The sequence below is a fragment of the Jatropha curcas genome, chromosome 9, assembly GCF_041381405.1.
Source record: "Jatropha curcas cultivar XTBG-Jc1 chromosome 9, XTBG_Jcur_1.0, whole genome shotgun sequence".
NCBI classification, from domain to species: domain Eukaryota; kingdom Viridiplantae; phylum Streptophyta; class Magnoliopsida; order Malpighiales; family Euphorbiaceae; genus Jatropha; species Jatropha curcas.
In genome coordinates, this window is record NC_143159.1 from 3,915,289 (window position 1) to 3,938,550 (window position 23,262).

Sequence of the window (23,262 nt, forward strand, 5' to 3'; positions counted from 1 at the left end):
GCACTTTCCCTAGCATTTCTCTTCAATTTAGAAAATCTTACAATTCTCAATTCACTCTCTCGCATTTCTCAATCTTCTCCTAATAGAAGAGTTGTATTTCCTTACCTACCTTTCTTTTTCAACTTTTCCCTCTTACCTTTTCCATTGTTTTTCTGTTCTCCATGAAAAAAACCAAGGGAAAAATGTCATTGTCAAATTCAATTAAAGAAACTTTTTGAATCAGTGACAATCATTTACAGAGTGTTTAGTTCAATTGATTTTTCCAACCGTTAAAAGTTTCAAGCAGATTCCATTAGTTATATTTTAAAATTTTTTTATATTCGTTATAGTTAATTTATATTTTAAATTCTGTTTAAACTTCGTTAACCTCATAAAAAAATTAATAATTAAATTATATTTTCTTTAAATTAATATTTTTTATGATCATTTTGTTTATAGTTAATTAAAAATAAATTTCTATTAGATCTTGTTTTTTAAAAATTTCATTAATATTTTAAAAATAAAAATAAAATAATATATTTACATTAAAATTTTTAATATCCATATATATACAATGAAAAATAATTAATAGTGATTTTCAAATTTAAATTGTAAACGATGACAAAGTTGTTCCACTGGCAAAATCCATTCTATTTACAAGTGATTTTCATATGCTCTCCAATTTTTTCTGCCAACTGTAATAACAAATGGCAGGCCATAGGCGCAGCAAAAGCACACCCAGATTAGGCCCATTTATTACAGTTATATAACTTGAGGCCCATCTAAGCCATAACTCATAATCCATTGGCTTATCTGTAATCCAGATAGATCGCGATGCACCGTAACATACATCCCGCTTAAACCGCCGTTTCCACACTGCGTTAGAAGGTTATAGAGTCTTATAAGTTACTTCCATTACATTTGCAAGCACAGTTTGGTTGGTTTAGAGTTTCATAACTGGACTTGTCCCTTCCTGTCTGCCACGTGGCGCTTCCGTCGCTTTCTCCTGAATATCCATTAATGTGACAACGTGGCATTCCCTGTTCAGCTTTACCGATTTTCCATATTACTTTACCATTAATATTCTCCAAACTGATTCTATAATTTTTATTTTGCGTGTAGTAACCAACTGCATTCTTTTTCTTCCTAATTTAAGTTTGCCGGAGTTTTTCTTTCAAAAAAAGTTTGCCGAAATTTCTATTTTTTTTTAATTTTAGAGTTTATATCGTTCGCGCTGTTTCTATCTCTTCTCTGTTCGATGAATTTTTCTGTCTCTTTCTTCTTGTTCATGTGAAGTTGAAGCAAACGCGTGTCATTGGCATATAAGCCTTTGACACGATTTCAATCATTGTTCTCGCTTCGCCTTTTTAACACGTCCTTTCACTTGGATTTTCTCTGCGTTTGATTTCTCGTCGGTGAATTGCTGTTCGCGTTATAATACTTTTTAACAGGTAGAGTTTCGTTATATTTCATTTTTGTGTTTAGTTACATTTCTTTTTTCCTCCATGTTTTCTTATATACATTGCCAATTTCGTTTCGTTGGATTTTATATATGCTGATCGGTTGGTCATTGGTTTAAAATTCATTGTTCCTTAGGTTGTAGAGTTGGGAAAGTAAGAAAGTTATCAAAATCTTGTTGTAGTAGGTGTTTGCAGAAGATTAGATTTTAACTAAAGAGAAAATTGATATTAGGTTTTAGGATAACTTTTGGGAGTAAGATTAAGCAGGGTTAGAATTAGCAACAGCTTGGTTTCATTCTAAATAATCAGCAATATGGAGACTAATCTGGACATCTTGTTTCTGAATAATTTGGAAAGTTTGCGTCAGTTTAGGAGCTTGATTGGTGCAGCACTAGTCGGTTGCAGGTAATTTATTTAGTAGTAACATCTGTTGGACTTGTACTTTCTTCATGTCTATTCTTTGGTATGCATGAGAGATGCAGTTTGGTAAGTGTTTCTTATTTATTTAATTATTGATATTATCAAATAGACATGATAGGTGAAATCAATCTTTAAATTTTTATGTTTCTCCCTGCAATGATTCTCACTCTCTGTTATCCACTTTTGCCATGAATTTGTAATGATTACAGATACGGTAGAGACAGATGGACATTGGTGCCCTTTTAACTTCAGCTGGGATCAATATTGCCTTGTGCATCTTGCTTTTTTCATTATATTCAATATTGAGAAAACAACCGAGCAATAGGGTTGTGTATTTCGGACGGAGGCTTGCTTCAGTGCGTATTAGGAACAATGATTTCTTCTCCATTGACAGATTTGTGCCTTCTCCTAGTTGGATTTGGAAGGCCTGGGAAACAACTGAAGAAGAAATATTGGCCATTGGCGGCCTTGATGCATTGGCTTTTCAAAGGATGCTGACTTTCGGGTAATTAAATCCTTTCTTGATGAGTGTGCATAGAGTTCAAATTATATTTATGATAATTCTTCGTGGCGACTAAATAGAAAGTATGAAGTAAACTACTTAAACTGTTTTTGTTGTATATTCTCCCTAGAAATGTGTTCTTTCTTTATTTTATGGTGAATGCAACATGCATACTTTTTTTCATCCGAAGAACCATCTCAATTCCCATGGAGCTTGATGATTTTTGTTTTGGACAAGAATAAACCAAAAAGCTGATCTGGCGTGTGTAATAAGCAGCATTACAAGCTTCAACGAAGTTTATTTAACTTGATGAAACAAAATGTTTTAAATCTTTGGCTGGATCTTAGGGAATGCAGATTGGGTAATTATCAGTGAGAGAGTTTTATTTTCCTTTCAGGAAGATCATTGATCCTACAATTTCTGTCTGTGAGATAATTTATAATGTTAGTAAAACATACCAGAGGTGACTGAATTTTGAACTTTATTCCTATTCGTTTGTTTTGTTGATTTTGTTGTAACTGATTTGGCACTCTAGGATTCAGGATCAATAATCGATATTGTTAGGATTCCAATTCTAGTACGTCTCTTATTGTGGATGTTTATGTCTTCTTCCTTTACAGCATCCGGATCTTTTCTATTGCTGCAATCATTTGCCTTGTTCTAGTGCTTCCGATGAACTATTATGGCAAGGAGATGCAACACAAACATATTCCATCAGAATCACTGGATGTATTTACAATAGGGAATGTCAAAGAAGGTTCCAGATGGTATGAAATTTAGTTTCATGATAAACCCATTACTTGCTCTTGATAATGATTGGGAATGAGAAGTTCGACTTCTTTGTCCCTCTTTTAGGTGTTTAGGTCTGCTTTATAGTGTACCTGAACATTGAATTGGCCTCTGCTTATGTTGCCTATAATGGTAGATTGCTAACTTCTTGTTCATTTTTTATTCCTTTTAAGATATTTCATTCTGCTCTAGAAAATTTTGATTTTGTTTCTGGTGATTGATATTTGTAATGTCAATTCAATTACGAAACTTATGTTTGACACAATAAGATTTGGTTACTCATTCATTGCTATGTCTTTTTCAGGCTTTGGGCCCATTGTCTTGCTTTGTATGTCATATCCTGCGCATCCTGTCTTCTCCTGTACTTTGTAAGGATGTAATATATTTATCTATTTATTTGCATGCATAACAGATGCATTTCTTTCTGCTTATGTGAATATGTTATGATTGTTTAACCTTTGTGATTTTCTGTAGGAGTATAAAAGTATTACTCAAATGAGGCTAGCACATATAACCAGATCTCATCTGGATCCAAGTCATTTTACCATTCTCGTCCGTTCAATTCCATGGTCTCCAGGAGGATCATACAGTGATACAGTTAGAAATTTCTTTACTAATTATTATGCATCAAGCTACTTGTCACACCAAATGGTGTATCGACGGGGCATTATTCAGAAATTAATGGTTTGCAGCTCATTCTTGATATCTATATTAACTTCTTTTACCTGCAGCATAATGCTTTAGACATATTTAGCTGTTAATTAGATAAAATGTTCATAAATTCTTAGTTATATTTTTGTTAATGAAAACATGTTTAATAGTGACTCAAAATGAAAACCAGTTTGCATGATTTGATAGTTTGTTTGAAATTTTTTTCATTGGGTTAGCTTTTTATTGGGTGCGTTATTCATTATTTCAGGTGACACAAAGCTGGGATCAAGCATAAAGCACAATCCCAGGACCATCTAATTATTACACTATAAATTTCTTTCCATGCGTTTTCTGTAGGCTAGGATTTAGTATGTTATTCAGTCTAGTAACTTTCATCTGCTGCATTAGATCACTGCAAATTTGAATTTCTTCTGATAATGCATTTATGATCGTATGATTGTCATCAACAAGTGCTTTGTCATGGTACTCAATTGGCTTTCTCCTAATTTTAGAACTTTTATCTTAGGTATTGTTTGTAGGATCACAAGACATTTGTGTTTAATTTGGAAACTTTTGTCGTATCAAACACTGGCTGATTAACAGATGTCTTTGTTTTCCTTATTCATTTACAGACTCAATGAAGCTTTATTCCTATAACATGTTGTCGGAATGTTATTTAATTTTGTTTGGGCAATCATTTAATAAGTCGACAGATCGCGTTGTCCTTTTCCACTTTAAAATAATGTTGGTTAATTTCTATTTTTGTATAATTTTGTGTGTTTCTTATAGATTTGGTTCTTGAATCTCTTATTTGATATTTTGGAGTCATGGCCTAAGATGTTACTTGACCATTGCCATTAGTGTACAAGACTTACCATGATCATTAATCTCTCATATTTTCATATTGATTTTTGCATGCCCCACTCCCAATGATCTCATATTTAACCATTTTTAAGTCTTGACTGTAATGTGTCGTATTGTTTGTTATGCATTAATATTTATATGCCTGTATAAAGAGGGCGTTAAATGAAACCTTAAATCACTGTTTGAACCTTGATAAAATTTTAAAATTATTTTCAGTTTCTCTACATATTAATTTACTAAAATGTCCTTTATATAACATATGACCAAAATCTATTTTTATGCATACATAGAGGCAATGCCTTGTGCTTATGTTTCACACACCATAAAATTGTCAAATAACAACTACACTTTCATGCTTTTTATTACTAAAATATCTTAAAATAATTTTATGCATATGCTTTGAAGCTTTGTCTGAAAACTTTTAAAAAATCAGATTTCAATTGGATGTTTGAAAAGATTAGCAATTGTGCTTCCAAACTCTTACTTTTATACTATAGTTTATAACTCAAATTAAGGTTTTCTAATAAGTATCATTTGTATACCCATTGTATTTTATTATTTTTAAAATATTTAAGAATTTTCGCTCAGCCATTAATGTCTTAACAATGTATTTTTAGCCTTTATGATTTATTACAATTCTGTGTAGATAGTGATATTTTACTCAATATAATGCAACACATTAACAATCTCATAATCATTTTTATATAATAATATGAGATCTGGAAGACGAAATTCAAAAATAAAAGTTATTAGTGATAGGAACTATATCAAGATTTGATCTTTGTTGAACTAGTCACTTGAATGTTTTTTAGATCAAAATTCTTCCTTCTTTTTTTGGTTAATATTGTCAATAGTAAGTGAAGGTGGTGTAACAGTAAAGTTACTCCACTTGTGAGCTACAGGTCATGGGTTCGAGCCATGGTGATGACGTTGTTATAAAAAAGTAGGGGGAAGGTTGTGTACATCAATCTCCCTCACAGCCTACGCATGTGGGATGCTTCATGCTTTGATTGCCCCTGTTGTTGATAGTGAGTCATCAATTGTGCAGCACAGAGTGTCTGCTAGTTTTGGAAAGTTAGATGCTAAGATCATATGTAGACTTGTGTTTAATTTGAACTTGGTGTTCTATTTAGTTGGCACATGAAATACTAATGTAAAATGAATTGAGATGATATGCGGGTGTTGTTAATGATGATTGTTAGTGCTTGAGGCAGATTCCTAATTTTAGTGGAGGTTGTTGTATGTTATGTTGTTTTCCAAGACCAGGCAGTTCTTGAATTTGGGAAGTATTATTGAGCTTTTATTCTGGTAGTCAACATATACCCGATAATCTCTCTCTTTCACAAATCTATGGAGCGTACAGCTAGTTCTTATTAAAACAAAATTATATGTATTATTGGATACAAATATTTTACTTGATCTATACATGTTTAATTTCTGGTTTATTTCCATAGGCATATTGAAGTATTGCTTTAAGTGCAATTTAACTTTTCCTCCACATGCATGATTTCTCCTCTTGCATTTTTGCTGCTGTATGGTACATTCCATTCCTGATTTTTGGCAATTTCTTTCCTTGCAGGTGGATGCGGAGAAGATGTGCAAGATGCTTATACCCGTTCCTAGTGATCGGCCAAATTTACAGCCATGCTGTTTTTGTGCAAGAAATACAAATTCTTTTAAGATGCTCTCTAGTGAACCAGACAGCATCAAGGATGACATCAGCTTTTCTGATCTGACTGTAGTTTCCAGAGATGATGTAAGATTCCTGAGTAATCGAATTTATTTATTATACAGATCTTCTATGCTGCTCTATGTCTTTTTAATTAGTATTCCTTTATCATTCCCACAAATATATTTTTGATGCGAACTCTTTGTTTTTATTGTTTTCAATCTAAGCTAGCTCTTACTAGCTTAGAATTAAAGGATAAGTATTAGATTATATTATAGAAGGATCCAATTTAGTATGATGCCTTTTTAGTTGCCTGTGAAGTGTGCTTCTGCCAACAATTTGCAATATCTGATACCAAAATGATTCACTATGGTCCTTAAGGCCTCTCTCTTTGTCTCTCTCTCATATATATGCTTTTTTAAGTTCTAGTATTATTTCTGAATAAATAATACCCATTCAAAATTCAATTTTTGAGTTATTCAACTCTTCCCATCCAGTGATTAAGAAACTCAACTAGGGGTGTAAATGAGCCGAGCCGAGCTCGAACCTTGGCTCAATAGAATTTAGCTCGGCTCGAAACTCAACGAGTCTGAAAATTTAGGCTCAGGCTCGGCTCGGCTCGAGCTCAAGCTTGGTTCAAACTCGACTTAAGGCTCGAGTTCAACTTGAAAAATTTTAAGCTCGAGCTCGGCTCGAGGCCCGAGTATCCTAAAATAACATGATATCTATAAATGTATAAAAGCTCGATAAGGCTCGACAAGCTTTCGAGCTGAACATCATTTGGCTCGAGCTCAATTCGAGCCAAACCTTTTCGAACTTTTTTCGAGCCGAGCTCGAACAGGTCACGAGCCGGCTCGGCTCATTTACACCCCTACACTCAACTATGTTGGTATGCTAAGTCAGCCTTTTTGTATTATCTTATTAAAAATTCTGAATTTATAGATACTGATGCTAAATGAGTAACACTGGATGTGGAAGATTGGCGTGAGAGGATGAGAAACTAATGTTGAGATTTATCAAAAATAAATTCTACAGAGAATTTGCACTGGGTAAAATTATCAGTTCTATGGAAGGTGGCACTTGATCTTTCTTAAACAGAACTTCATAGATATGAACCAACTCATCCATCTAATTGGTTTTGGTTGTTCCATTGTGTCCTTCATGTGGGTATACTTTGAAGCCAGAATTTTTCTCAATGAACACTTTGATGGCCAGAACTGTTCTCAATGCTTTCGATGGCAGCTAATGCTATTTTTGGTATAACAGGAAGTTCCTGCTGCTTTTGTTTTTTTCAAGACTCGCTATAGTGCAGTGGTTGCCACACAGATGCTTCAATCATCAAACCCTATGTTGTGGGTGACTGAAATGGCTCCAGAACCTCATGATGTTTTATGGTCAAATCTCTCTATACCATACAAACAGCTTTGGCTCCGTAGAATAGCAACGCTATTGGCTGCTATAGTCTTCATGTTTTTGTTTCTTATTCCTGTGACATTTGTGCAAGGCTTGACTCAACTAGATAAGCTATCAAGAACATTCCCATTTCTGAGAGGAATTCTAAAAAAGTAAGCACTGTAATATTATGATGAATGATTCCTGTGCCTGTCATTTTTATTTATATTACAGTGTACTTTTGATGTTTATTATTTTTTATTCTTTTCATGGTTAAAGGATAAGAGATCACATATTTTATTTACCAAGTCAAAATATGAGGATTTTCAGGCAATTTTGATTTGTCAACTCAAAAAGTACAAACAAACTTTCAATGTTCTATGTCTGCATCATTTTCCAATTAGAGTATTCAGTTTTCTAAGTCATATCTATATGAATATAACACTGTATGATGTCAATGGCATATAGACTGCGGGTTTTTTTTTTATTAGTCTCTAATAGCTGCTTTAGTCATTTATTCTTGGAGCTCACTAGCAGTAGACTGGGGTCATTGGAGTACATTAGATATACGAATGTTGAACTTTGATATTACCGGTCCTGCCTATCAGTCCATGTTTTTTTTTTTGTATCCATAAATTCCTTTTGTTGTGCTGCCAGGTGAAATTTTCATTGGCATGGTTGAGCTATTAGCGAAAGTCATATTTGTTATATTTCTGCTAGTTTACGATCAAAATTTTCATTTCTAGCACCTGCTGTGAGCTTTTTTGTTTTTTTGATTTTGTTTTACATCTTTATAATGTTGTATTATTATTTTGAAGTAATTAATGAAATGAAAGGAACTATCTCTTTTTTTTTTTTTTAAATAAACTAAAATGAAAGACATTGTTAATGGCTCAATCTAGTGAATTTGTTGATCTATATCTAATAGACTACCATTTCTTCTGTTTCCTCTGAAATGTCAGCTGGAGAAGAAATGATAAAAAATAGGGAAAATTGTGGAAAACTGGAGTCTAAAATCTTTACATTTGCTTGCAAACTTATTTGTGCTTCTCTGCAGGGCCTTCATCAGCCTTGTGGTGACCGGTTACTTGCCAAGTGTCATCTTAATGCTGTTTCTGTACACTGTTCCACCCATGATGATGTTCTTTTCATCAGCAGAGGGGCATGTATCTCGTAGCGAAAGGAAAAGGAGTGCAGGCTTGAAAATCTTGTACTTCACAATATGGAATGTTTTCTTTGTCAATGTGTTCTCAGGTTCCGTTATAAGTCAACTGAATGTCTTCTCTAGCGTAAGGGACATACCTATGGAACTTGCCAAAGTAATACCCACTCAGGTGACACTTTTTGTGATTTTGAATAAAGTCATTTTAACGCAATCCTCTCATATAACTACGACCCTATTGAGGTGCTTGCATAATGTTCCATATCAGTTGAAAAAAATATTTTGATAGAGAGATTCTGCTAAGTATAAATAATGTTTATAATTTAAATGGTTCATAGGATTTCAAGTTGCCTATTTTCATCTTTTCATATAGTAGTTAATATTATATTGGTGGTTTTTTTTTTCTGAAATGATATTATATTGATGTTGAATATATAAATTTTGTGAAAACATTTGTCGGCATTTTTACAATTATAACATAAATTAAAAGGCTAGTGAAATAAACCTCTGGCATGAACGGGTATTGAAAGCCTCTAAAAATGTAGAGCTTTGATATTTTCTCTCTTTTAGCAAATTTAATTGGATTCTAAAAAAGCAGACCTTTGAAAGCCTCTAAAAAATATTATTGTGCCAAAAAATTTCATGATATTCTATTTTAATTATGGTTGTCAAATTTACAGGCTAGCTTCTTCATGACTTACGTTTTAACATCAGGTTGGGCAAGTCTGGCCTGTGAACTGATGCAACTATTTCCTCTTGGCTGCAACGTGATCAAAAAATTCATTCTCAGAATTGAAGAAGATTCATCTGATGACCTCATGACATTCCCATACCACACGGAAGTTCCCAGGGTCCTACTGTTTGCTCTTATTGGCTTCACCTGCGCAATCATGGCTCCCTTAATATTGCCCTTTTTGCTGGTTTACTTTTTCATGGCATTCCTTGTATATCGTAACCAGGTGACTCTCTTCTATTTCTGCTTTCTTCTCTAATTCAGATTGTGTGCATGCTTGAATTGATTGTTAATTTCATATGTTTGTTCCTCTGTGCAATTGAAGTCTGCTTTGAGAACTAATTGTATATTGCCTCTGATTTAGAGTTAGCAATTAATTTCAATCTTGCATATTGCAAAATATTTCTGTTTTTTTTTCTCTTCTTATCTTTAACTAGCTTTTATTTGATGTAATCATTTGATTCTAGTACCTATTATATGACTGTCATATAGATTTTGGGGATGGATCATATAGATTTTTGTCAGAGGGCATATATTTTATTTTCTTTCCCTCTCCTAGGTTCGGGGAAAGAGGGACGAGGGGCATGCTGGAGTTTATTCAATAATCTGTATTTCTTAGATTCAGTAGTAGTGTGATAGAAATGCATGTGAAGAAGGTTGACCTGTAATAGATTTATTCATTCCTGGCATGTTTTCTGATGTCCCATTTTATTAATCTTAGTTCTCCATTTAAGAACGACTTTCATGTTATCATTTCTGTTTTGCAGATCCTGAATGTATATATACCAAAATATGAAGGTGGTGGTCGTTTTTGGCCTATGGTTCACAACACGACAATCTTCTCATTGGTGTTGTCCCAAATTATAGCAATTGGTGTCTTTGGGATTAAACAATCACCAATTGCATCAAGTTTCACATTTCCACTGGTTATTTGCACGCTTCTATTTAATGAATATTGCAGACAGAGATTTTCTCCAGTTTTCAATAAGGATGCTGTACAGGTAGTCATTTAATTAGATTTTTCCTTCCAAGTTCTTTCTCTGTGTTAGTTTCTACCTCTCTGTCTTCATGCTTCCTAAGTTTGTTGTTGTTGAGTTGATCAGGTTCTTGTAGAGATGGATAGACGCGATGAACTGTCGGGGAGAATGAACGAGATCTACCAACAGTTACATTCAGCATATTGCCAGTTCCCAGTAAGCAATCATGAATTCTGTCAATCTGTACAGGCGCATGGTTCTGTTAATATTGAGGATCCAGGGCCCATGGATCCACAAGGCAATACGCGAGGTATGGTTTAAGTTTTCAACAAACGCATCGAATAATCACTCTCTTCGGGATCAAAAATACTAACTGGTTTTTCATGCCGTGTGCTTTCCAGGAAAGGAATCCAGTGAAGTAAGTGAACCATGGGCTGTAGTCAACTTTGGAAGAGAATAGCCTAGAATGAAATATTTTAGCTCATTTCATACTGTATATAACATTCATACTGCAGTATTCATACTGTATTCTACACGAAATGCACTTCCATGTATAACACCGTTCGGATGGTGCTTTAAGAGTCGTTCTGCAGGGCATGTAGCCTTTAAATAGGAAAATTCAAAGTTTAAATAGGTATAGGATTAAGATCTTTGATATTTTAGGTTTTCCTTTTCTTCAGAGGGTGGGGATTATTGTAAGTTATAAAATTACTGCGAAAGCAATTTTGATTTGCATTTTCCACTTGCGAACCAAACCACTGTTGTTGTTGCCGCCCGGCAGGGGTGAATTCATTTTTTAATTTTTTGTTTCTTGTAGATAACTGTACAGTCTGATCAATCACCAGCACTGGACAATCAAACCCAAACCCCCCAAACCCGTTCCCTTCGAAGGACTATCCATCGCTGAGAAGTAAAACAATTAAGAGGCAAACCCATTAACTTGCGTATTGAGAATTTAACTTATTGTCATTTCTTTCTTTCTTTCTTTCTTTTTTCTTTTTTCTTTTTTGAGAATTGCTTTTGTCATTTCTCATGTTTCTATCTTTATTCCCAATCTTCAAATATGAAGGAAAAACTCATTGCTGTATAAGACAGCCCATTCTGAAGTATATTCCTATGAAAGAACTTGGGAACTAAATATCTCTTTTTGTTAACGTCCTTTCAACCATTGAAACAATTACAATCATGACCAACGATGTTCAATGTACAAAAGTAATTAATTGAATTGGCTTTATTCCTCCACGTCTGCAACTAATGAAGCATCTTGACCCTCAGTATTGAAATTGTTTTCACTGTGTTTATCATTTTCTTTCGCTAAATGTCTCCACAGCCACAAAACTTGCAGTAGCCCGCCATTTGCAACATGCAAAAGAAAAACTCGTGTGCCTGCTGCAAAATATGTAGAAATGACCTTGACAAGAACAAAGAAGAAACTGATATTTGCAAGTGGTAGGTTGAATCCCTTATCCTGTTCAAGAGGCAAAACAAAAAAATCCAATCACATAAAACAGCACGGATACTTAGACATTCTTATAAGGAAACTGGGGAGCATATATCAAGAACACAAAAGCATAGCCTACCTCTGTTTGTACAATTTCCTGCAGTATCTCATCTAAATAGTTAGTCATCAAGTAGCCAATGAGGAGACCAACAGGAATCAACAACTCCTGGTTTCTCGAGATAGAAAATATAACATCTGATATAGAACTAAAAATGAACATCGATACTAGGGACCATTTCAATGCTGTCTGTCCAATAAACATTAATCGTTTTAGCACCACATCCCCTGCCTTCCTCCAAGGAAACTCTTTCACAGGGTCAGGTGTGGCTGCCCACAACATCTCCTTGGCTATATTCAACTGTATTTTGACCTTATTTCGGTCACCAAGCTCTGCGGTTGTCATTTTAATGAAGCGACTTGGAAAGAGTTGGGGATGCGCATGTATAACTGGCCATCTATTTAGCTGATGGGGTTGGTTTTTGAACATTTTAATCTGTACAAGCGCAAAAGGTAATGTGACGCACAAATTTTCGGGAGATACTACCATTTGATATGAGTAATCATTTATGAGATCAGCAATAGAATTTGAGTAACCTCCAAAGAAGGGGGGGGGGGGGGGGGGGGGGGACCTTATATTTACATACGACCAATTTGAGAAAACTGCATGAGAACACACTCCTTGTAGAGGCTAGGACATAGAAAATTAGGTTCAGTGTAGAGATATAAATGTTAGGTAGTGTTGCTAAATGGTAATTGGCATAACTGAGCAGATTACAGGAATATCTAATGCAAATTTAATTTAAGATAGGCAAAACCAACAAACTTGAACGCAGATTACAGCAACAAAAACCACACAAATAGCATAACCTAAGAGCTAATTAGAAGTGATTACTACAAATGGAACTCTAGAATTGTAAATCGTAGACCTACCATGAAAGTTTAGTAGCTAATTACAGACACATGATCTCTCATTGGAATTCTCTGCTTCCAAGATCAGCTGAGCTAACAACTCTAAGCTCTCACATTTAAAATTAAATTAAATGAATCAGTATAATTGAAGCAGAAAGGCGAAGCGCACCTGAAATTTTGGAGTCGAAGAACATATTGACGACGCGGGAAGCGCCATTAATTAAACCGTTGGATTTCCTGTTGATTCAATTGCCCTTTCTCCTCATCGCCTTCTCTTACTCTTCTTTTGCTCTCTTTCCACCCCCTAGGGTTTAGCGGGTCCGTGACTGCGAGTGAGCATGTAGGTCACTTCAAATTGTTTGTGGGCCTATGATGATGGGCTTTCAGAAACCCAAAATGGCTTGGTCCACACTAGTAACCCACTTTATCGATATACCAAAATCTTTTCTTCAAAAATCAAAATAGTGTGTTAATTGCTTTTTTTTTTTTTTTTCCTTTTTTATTTTCTAAAAAAATTTCAATCATTATTGCTCAAATTTTCTATACAAAAGTGAAAAATAAAAATTATTAAAATTTCTTTGACATTTAAGATTTATGAACAAACGAAAGTAATTATTACGTTTAAATTATGAAATAGACACTCTTTACTTTCCTTTTCTAGATTTTATAAATTTTTATACGGTGCAATGGATTGATTTTTCAAAATCTATCAATTATTGATGGTAATTACTAATTACTTTAATTAAGCAATCAAAAAAGAACATGCATAACTGAGGTCAAGGAACTATCATAATCTCCTTATCTCACTTTAGATAATTAAATGAAAATTCCAGCTAAGGTGTCTATTAATTAGCCTCGACTCGGAAACACAGAATAATAAACAAAGTTTCACTTTTTTTTTTTTTTTGGGAGGGAAAAATGTTTCACAGTTAAACATTCCTTAATAGCCGTTATTATTAAACTAATTATACGAATTATAATAACAACAAGATGGTGAGGTCTAACAGTAAGACAAATCTACCAGATCGAATTTATCATGTTAGTGAGTGTCATTATCATCATATTAATAAAATAAAATAATTAATATTATCCCATTTTAATATTGGAAGGTATAATAAAATTAAAGAAGCGACGACACAAAGGGTCGTCGTTTGGCTGTTGTCAGGGCTAGGGTTGCTTCTTGCAATAACCAATAAGCCTTAATCACGGATACTTTTGGTGTTAATTATCGTCATTAAATTGCTTAGTGCGTCAATTTTGAAAATCTTGGTCTTTTGCTTAGGGCTTTTTCTGTTGTGTTTCTTCTCCATGAGGCATATTCCTTTGATACTTTACAGGAAGGGAAAAGAAAAAAAAAAAAAAAAAATTCTACATATCACTTATAATAATTAGCTTATCAATGTAGTGATTAATAAAAATACATTAAACAAACATTTGTTGTAGAAAAAAAGACTCTGCCATTAAAATATTTGCAAGTACAAAAACATAAAGTAATAATAAAAAAACATGAACTATATAATTTATAATATCAATTCAATGATTCATGAAAGAGTTACTCTCAGATGATTTTTCTTATTTCTTTCTTTCTTTCTTTCTTTCTTTCTTTCTTTTTCCAGGCACCCAGTTTCAAAATTTGTCAACTAATTCTTAACAAATCATGACCATATGGCTTACCAAACTATGCTTTGTCAACATATGTCATTTTGATCTTCTAAAGAAAGTAAAATCTCACAACTGTAAACAACTATGCTACTTGAAGTCAACCAAGGGATGATTCATCCTTATGATTTTTCACTTCCTCTTTTTTTTTATTAAACCTTCACTTTGACCTTTCCAATAAAAGCCTAACAAAATCTGTAATTAAAAGAAAATATATATTGATTCAGTCAGATTCTAATATTCTCAAGTTGGTTTGTATGTGTCATGTCTTCCCTTACATCCAGGAGTTGAGTCATATAAATGTTCTTATAAACAAATATGATATCTTCATTCAAGATATATGCATATGGAAAAAAAAAATTTTTGATTTGAGTCCTCTCTAGTCTTTTGCCTTGCTTATCAATGTACATTTATATAATAATAAGTAACAATGAAATGAGGCTAAATACATAAATATCGCACTCAATTTTGCGGGAAATCTATTATATGCTTCTAAATTTATGAATTTTTTTAATAATATCACATTTTTTTCATATTAGTAGCAACAATTTTAGGTTTTTAGCTTTTTTTTTTATATAAAGTATTAGTTTAATATATGCGGATAGTATAACTTTTACAATAATAAATTTTATAATTTTTAACTATTTAATACGTGTCTAATGCGTTCAATTTTATAAATTGAAATGTTCATGATGCGTCCCACACCGCCCGCGAAGTAAATCCTGGGCTAGTATATAAGGCTGGGTTCAGTCCTTCCTCTACGAGCTAGCTTTTAAGAGTACTTGCAAGATTCCCTTATCATTTGGTATCAAAGCTCTGACTCCATACGGTCGGTGTCTCATGGGGTTCGACAGAACGCCGACTGAGACAGTCGGGGGTGGGGATGATGCGTCTCATATCGCCCGCGGAGTGTCTCTTGTAAGAGTACTTGCAAGATTCCCTTATCAGTTCAATAAATACAATTTTATAAACTGAATAATATTCAATAAGTTGAGATAAAAGCTGAGAGTGATATAGAATTTTTCCCAAAAAAAAACACACAGGCCATAAAAATGTTCTAGAAAGTTAAAATAAAAGTCTAAAACCATAATTGCAATTGGGAAAATTATGTCCATGCATGTAATTAATTAACTTTAGAGCTGGAAGTCAAAACAATATCAGTGAACCACCAAGACCAAAATAATTTTTATTTCTGATATTGATTGAAACCAAATATGATTAAGGTTTATCTACCATAGATTACAAGCACATGAAATTATCTAGACTGCTTGATTTTTAATTTATCATAGTTAACTAATTAATCCTCATTAATCACGAAGTTAGGTATCCAGATGTAGGATATTCTATCCTTGCAGATTTCATTTCTTTAGCAACTTGTAAAATTTTTCTCATTTATTGAGTTTTCTTTTATTTGTAATTGTATTCGAATATAAATATATATATTTTGAATCAATTCGTGCACTTTCTTTAAACGAATCAATTACGCACTTCTTATTATCAATGTCAAATACTCAAAATTTATTTTTTTGAACGCACTAAAAAACTTCTTTTTTGATATAATTAATCCCATCGGATTATAAAATGTAAAAAAATTTTTTTTCCTCCCAGCAAAATGCACTAAAACTTTAATCCTTGAGTTTCTTAACTTGCATATATATAAATTTTGCCAAATATTTTAAATTTTAATTCATTGATTAAAAGATATATAAATTAACTGAAATCTCTTGATAAGAATGTTCAAATATACTGGGCGTGGTGTATCTTTCAAGTAGGTGGAAATTGATTAATTTTTTTGCTCATTTATTTGAAAACAACGCATGCAATGATAAATTTTATTCTCTTTGACACAACATTGAAAATCTAGCGTCTTATTCAGTCCAGACCGCTTGTTCTTGCGTGCTATTATTCCTCAAGGCCAGACTTATCAACTGTAGAAAATTGTTGAGTTTTTCCTGGACATGATTTATTAATAAATAAAATTTTATTTGTTGATAATAAAAACTATGGAAAATTACTAAGAGATCGATGCATGCATTTACTTTATATGTCATCATCACAAACCTCCTTGTATTTTTCTTTTTTGGTTATTTTCACCAAAATTCTTAAAAGGGAAAGAATTGTTAGGGTTTAATCCCTGACTATGCCATAAAAAACCTCAACCATTAAAGCAGCAATGAACCCAGTTATTGATCTTGTGACCATATAATACAATAGTTCAGGTTATGCAGAAAGGCTAGTATCAAACAAAGATGGTAATATATACACATGTATACAGGAAAAATTTACCGGCTCCGGTTGTATAGGTCTACTCATATATTAAATTAATTATAAACAGCGTTTTGATTTAAACAAGTGTATTTCTGACTATATACCGGAAAAAAAAAAAAAAGGATAAAAATAGTAATACTTAAAAAAAAAGAAAAATTTCTAAATGGCTTGATATATCGGATGATCCATACAATGGATGTAAGCAAAAAATTTAATTTCTATTTGCTCTTTATTTTCTTGAAGATAAGAATTGGAATAATATTAAGAACACGTGCTATGCAACTTTTATTGCCATTCCAATAAACACAAGCAAAAACAATTAATAAAAAAACTCATGTATGTACTAGCTAGGTATATGTATAAATACAAATTCATGTATGTACAGTACATACATTTTAATTTAAGAAAAATTAGAGGAAAATTATCAAAATATACATACTAAAACATGTCTTGAAATACATTAAATGAAAGCTAATTAACAATAATTCCCAAATAATTAAACTAGCCAGAAGTTTAACAATAGATATACATATATAATATTATAATTTCTGTCACTAGGGAAATTAAGAAACACATATATCACACCTGAACTTATTAATTAGGGTTTTCTCTAAGTTTCCAACACAAGCAATTCCCGTACAAACAAATCTATATATATTGATTTATAGCATCTAAATAATACTAATAATGTACACTGAAACATTATAGAGATCCGGGGTACCTCAGCTCTTCAAAAGCACAATTTGAAGCCATAGGAGGATAAACCAGAGAGCTCAACATTTCACCCATGTTCATGGTTGTTTCACCACAAGTTCCTGTAACTGATGATCTATTATTTAACATTTCATCAGCCAATAGAAACTCTAGCCCGTCCAGTCTCTGTGGATTGTTAAAAGCTGACATTTCCTCAACTCCTAATGGCAAATTGCCTTGTTCTTGCTGTAACATCTGAAACCCAGCTGCTCCATCTATATTGTATTCTACTGCTTGTTGTGCAAATTGAAAAGCATCGTTTATGGCATCCATTGAAGAAGAAGAAGACGAGGAAGAAACATTAATGAGAGGATTATCATAATTGAGTTGCTGATTATGAGTGTATGATGTTTCATTTTGGAATTGAGGATTATTAGTCGGATCGACCCGAATGAGTTGATGATCATCATTGGAAAATCTTCCTCCAAGTTTGATAAGTAGTTTTCTAATGGAGGCATGGTCATTAAAGCGTGGTTCTTGACTAGAGAAGGGTACAGGAGATAGAAAGGGAAGTTCTGGCCAATAATAAGGGTTTTGGTTATTGTTAATATTAGGTGAAAGCATTTGATTGCCATTTAATCTCTTCATTTCTTGCTTAATTAGGCCATGACTACCTTTTCGAGAGTGTTGCTCTTTCCTTTGCTTACCAAGAAGCTTCTTCTTCAACCTTGTGTTCCAGTAATTCTTTATGTCATTATCAGTCCTTCCTGGCAATTGTGCTGCAATTATAGACCACCTGCTTGTACAAACAAAGATGATTCATTACTACATATAATTTAATTAATTGAGTGTGCACTCTAGGTCAAAAAAAAAAAAAAAAAACCTAACATACATAAAATCCGAGTGATTTGCAGGTCAAACTTGAGATTGATTAGGAGTACATACATCAAATGACCAATTTGATTGAACAAATTAAATAAAAGAGTACATAATTAACTAATTTAAAGAAATTACCTGCTCCCAATACTGATATAGAGGCTGCAAATGATGTTATCTTCTTCTTCAGAAAAGCCTCCATGCTTAATATTTGGGCGAAGATAGTTTAGCCATCTAAGGCGACAGCTCTTCCCACATCTTTTGAGGCCTGCAGATAATGATTATGAACATATGCATGAGAATTAGTACACATATATTTAGTTCTTTTTTCTCTTTTTTATCAATTAAAGGAAGAAAATATGAATAAAAGAAAGCTCTCCCTTTATATATAGATAATTAGAAATGATCAAGGAAAAGATATCTATATATATACCAATTTTTTGAGGCAAAGCAATCCAGTTGCCACCAGTTCCATGCTGCTCAATATAAGACTTGAGCTTAGCATCTTCTTCAGGTGACCATGGCCCTTTCTTCACGTTGGCTTTGTCGCAGCAAGGAGCCCTCCCCATACCTTATTATTAGGATACTGTTTCTCTTTCACTTCTTTGACTCTGAGCTTTGATATCTTAACCTTAGCTTCTTAGCTTATTCTGTCTCTCTTTCATGATTCTTTCTACTAAAAAGAAAGCAATTATATGAGAGAGAGAGAGAGAGAGAGAGAGAGAGAGAGAGAGAGGAGAGTATTATTTATATGAATATATTATTATTATAAAAGCTGAATAAACATGGCTCCTGAAACAGCCATAAGACTTTTAAAGGAGGGTATGGAATAAGGGGATTTTATTTGGGTAATATAAAATTGGAGAAATTGGAACGCCAGAAGAGAAGAGAAGAGAATAGGGTTTTTCTTCTTGTCTTTCTTACTTAGTCCAGAATCAATTTTATCTGTTCAGTCCATGTCCTTAATTTTCTTGGGACTCTGTCTAACAATAATCTTATGCATTCAGTCAGTGTGATGTACGTATAAAAATGCAACACGTGGTTAGAAAATTGCAACGTCATGAACAAAACAAAATTGTGTTAATGGATAAATTTGACTCTACATTTTCGAGATTATTCTTTTAACCCCTCAAACATTTTAAAATACTTATTATGATTTATATTTTCGCGATTTTATAATAACTATGATATTCGCAGTAATAAAATGTAAAAGAATAAAGTTTGGGTTGAATTCTCGCAAAAATAATTTTATATTTGTGAGATATATAGTTATTATTGAAATTCAAAAATATATTATCATAATTCAATCTTTGCAAAATTTAAAAGATCGCAGCAATAATCGGCTAAAGATTTATACATTCCCCAAATAAATTTGTGGAATGTCACTAAAATTCATTAACAATGTATAAATAAAAATCTAAAATTTTTTACCGACAAACAATTGAATTAGCAAGAATAAAGTGTGTCCTTCACACTAAATTTATCTGAAATCGTTAATATTTAAAGGACTTTTCTTGAATATTAATCCAATATTTAGACTGACTAATTTTTATAGGATTTTTACATGAATTTCATCCCAGTTTAAATAAGAAGATACATAGAAAAATAAATAATAATAAAGTTTTTATCATTTTAAGCTAATGTTATTAATTTTATTTACTAATACAGATAATTAAATTTATTAAAAATAAGATATGATAAACTGTAAATTTGTGAAAATTCCATAAAAATGAAATTAAAAAGAAAGAACAAACAAATATAAATAGTAAATAAATATTATTTAATTTTGTAGAAATTAATTAATATAAATTATAAACTTATTTATGGTTTATCGTAAAATAATTACTATATAAATATACAGAAAATAAAACAAATGGTCAAGGTGCATCGTATTTGCTGCGTAGTGTCACATCCAAAGGGTTGGATTTACTTGACCTCCTCGCTTACCTTCTTCCCGTTAGTGCAAAACAGTCATCGTTGCATTTCTTTCTGCAGCCAATAAGGAACCACTGCTCTTTATTATACAGACATGTCCAATTCATTAGTCTTAGCCAGCTTTAATTTTTCTTGTCTCTGGTCTTCACTTAATGATTTATTTTGATTATATTGCCTCAGTTAATTTAAATATTAAAACATACATCTGAATTGATTGATTATGATTAATTCACTTTAGCATATATCATATTAATTTTTAATTTTTAATTTTTAATTTCAGTAAAGAATATGATTAAATGGATATATTTTTTTTTTTTTTCAATTTGATTTGTATATATAAATTCACTGTAGTAAGTTTGGGTGGACCTACAAGTTTGAAAAACCCTCTCTTACGACGATGTGGATTCGTAGGACAGCTGATCCCAACTTTCATCCAGGCTATATGTATAATATCCTCAATGTCCCGTTTGACGTCAAAGTGTATATAGTGCATGTATGACTGAGCTGAATGGGAATATATTTTTTTAATTAAATATCCCTTCATCTCAATTTTAGTTTGATACAACTAATTTTACCATTTTAAAAATTTACAAACGTAAAAAGTGATTACAGCAAGAGACTCACAGAAATTTCTCGGAAAAAATTAAAAAGACCTTGAATTGAAGTGAAATTATGATAAATAATGAAGTAAAGATGATTTGAGATAGTTTAAACCATAATTTACAGCCACAGTAAAAAATGAAAATGAAGAAATGAACCCAACATTTTCTTGGTGAAAGCTGGTGCATTCATAAAGTGACCGCTTGTCTTGGTTATGAATAGGAGAAAATGACACATTAGGGAGTTAGGCAATGAGATGAAATGATTAAGCAGGTCTCCATGGAAAAGACAGTAGAAAATTAAACTCTTACATGTGGTTTACAACCCATGGAAGAAAGAAAGATAAAATGTTGGCTCTAAAGGAAAAATCTTGGAGAAGACCAGTCTTATATGAGGACAAATGATGCATATTGTTCCGTGCAATGAACAAGAAAAGATTATACGTGAACTGTATTGGCCGACTCTTTCATTATTAAGCATTTGAAATTCATTAGTCTGATTAATTTGAATTCGCGTTGTAAATTGAAGGAGTAAAGCGTGCTCTTTCGAGTGTTTAAAACGACTCCATATCCAAAATTCAAATTCGAAACACCTAGTTAAAAAAATAGAGATTCTGTCATTCCATTTCACCACTCGAGAACTTGAGTTAAATTAAATTGTTAAGTAAAAATTTATTTTTTTATTTTATTAATAATGATTAATTTTGTATCCTGATATTAATACAAGTTGTTTAGACTGTTCATAAAAATTGATATGTGATATCATTGAATTGATCTAAGAATAGCAAAGTTTGGATTTAATAATATACGTTGTGATATAATTGTAAATGAATTGAAAAAGATAGTTAATTAATTTAGAAATGACATCGTACATTTGGGAACACATATTTTTCCACATGGTTGGTGCATGGTTGTTTGATAGAGAAAATTGGCAATTGAGCACTCGTGACCATTTGACATGGACTGGATACGAATCCAATGAACTTATTGCACTACAATAAACATAATCCCAAGCTGCATAATTAAATTATTTATTTAAATTATAATCCAGGATTATTGGATTTTGACACATAATAAGGTAGTTTGACTGAAATTTTTGAAACCAAAAATTTATTGTATAATCTAATTAATAAGGAGCAATTTTTTATTATTTTTTATTTTTTTGGCAGTCACAGGAAATTAAAAGCTAATAGGATTTGTTCATCCATTTTAGTGTTTTGCTCTCTAACTCGCCATGTTTTTCTCAGACAACAATATCTTGCTGATGTTTGTTTATGGGATTTGGGTCAATACAATTCTAAATTAACTTACTGTACTTAATTTTCTAAGTCAATGACTCCACAGGAACTTTAATACAGTGTTTCAGAAATGATTGTTTTAAACACTCATACTTAGCTAAGAAAGCCTTTGATTGTCAGTTGATCGAGTAACCACATTATCTTTCCATTTGAAGCACAAGATTGTACTGTGTTTCAAATTGATATCAATCCAATGGAGAGCCCATGCCAGCGGCCAGCCCATTAAGACGACCAAACTTCTATATTGGGCTGTAAATATACGAAGACTTGGTGCAACTCCAGATCTCATTCTTACTTGGTACTTTTCGTGTACTTGAATATTGATTCCATTATGCATAAAGCAAGTCAAAATACACAACTCCCTTGTTTCATGAAAGTGAAGGGAAGTTGTTTTTTACATGCACAAATAATATTAGTTTACAACTCTTTATTAAAACATTCAAATTGAAAGTAAATTAAATCACACTTGGAATTAAATTAAGCCACGTGATTAAATCGCATTTGGTCACATGTGAAAATTAAAATAAATTAGGACATCACAATTGAAATTTAATTTAAGTTACATTTGATTAAGTCATACTTAGAATTAATACACTCTAATTTAAAAATTATATTTGATTCAATCACGTCACACTTGAAATTAAATTAAATTAAAACACCCAACTTGAAATTAAATTGATTATATACTATTTAATCATTGGAATTAAATTAAACTACACTTGAGATTAAATTATATTAGGACACCTACTTGAAATTAAATTAAATAAAACTTGTTCATATTTGGAATTAAATGAAATAAAGAACATTAATTGAAATTAAATTAAATTGTATTTATAATTAAATAAAATTAAAATATCTAATTGAAATTAAATAAAATCACATTTACACACGCTGAAAATTAAATTAAATAAAGATATTCAATTGAA

General features: G+C 32.2%; 3 protein-coding genes across 4 annotated transcripts; 1 reads left to right on the top strand and 2 right to left on the bottom strand.

Moving 5' to 3' along the window:
- Positions 1–1,055: 1,055 nt before the first annotated feature.
- On the top strand, positions 1,056–11,353 carry LOC105630797 (hyperosmolality-gated Ca2+ permeable channel 2.1). 2 transcript variants are annotated; one of them, XM_012212758.4, is made up of 12 exons: positions 1,059–1,430; positions 2,069–2,364; positions 2,982–3,128; positions 3,455–3,518; positions 3,625–3,834; positions 6,245–6,421; positions 7,601–7,899; positions 8,784–9,060; positions 9,569–9,847; positions 10,389–10,622; positions 10,725–10,908; positions 11,000–11,353. In XM_012212758.4, the coding sequence occupies exons 2-12, from the start codon at positions 2,084–2,086 to the stop codon at positions 11,056–11,058; spliced, it is 2,211 nt and encodes a 736-aa protein (XP_012068148.1). In that variant the 5' UTR covers positions 1,059–1,430; positions 2,069–2,083; the 3' UTR covers positions 11,059–11,353. The 2 variants fall into 2 exon arrangements, with proteins under 2 accessions (XP_089581752.1, XP_012068148.1); XM_089725626.1 differs by lacking the exon at positions 2,982–3,128 and having other exon boundaries at positions 1,056–1,430.
- A 371-nt stretch (positions 11,354–11,724) lies between these two features.
- LOC105630796 (uncharacterized) lies at positions 11,725–13,327 on the bottom strand. The gene is made up of 3 exons (XM_012212757.3): positions 13,178–13,327; positions 12,179–12,592; positions 11,725–12,066 (listed from the first exon to the last, which is right to left on the bottom strand). Exons 1-3 carry the CDS (start codon positions 13,223–13,225, stop codon positions 11,830–11,832), a joined length of 699 nt encoding a protein of 232 aa, XP_012068147.1. The 5' UTR covers positions 13,226–13,327; the 3' UTR covers positions 11,725–11,829.
- Positions 13,328–17,368: 4,041 nt separating this feature from the next.
- On the bottom strand, positions 17,369–19,406 carry LOC105631004 (transcription factor MYB36). The gene is made up of 3 exons (XM_012212996.4): positions 18,938–19,406; positions 18,643–18,772; positions 17,369–18,424 (listed from the first exon to the last, which is right to left on the bottom strand). Exons 1-3 carry the CDS (start codon positions 19,071–19,073, stop codon positions 17,638–17,640), a joined length of 1,053 nt encoding a protein of 350 aa, XP_012068386.1. The 5' UTR covers positions 19,074–19,406; the 3' UTR covers positions 17,369–17,637.
- Positions 19,407–23,262: the final 3,856 nt, after the last annotated feature.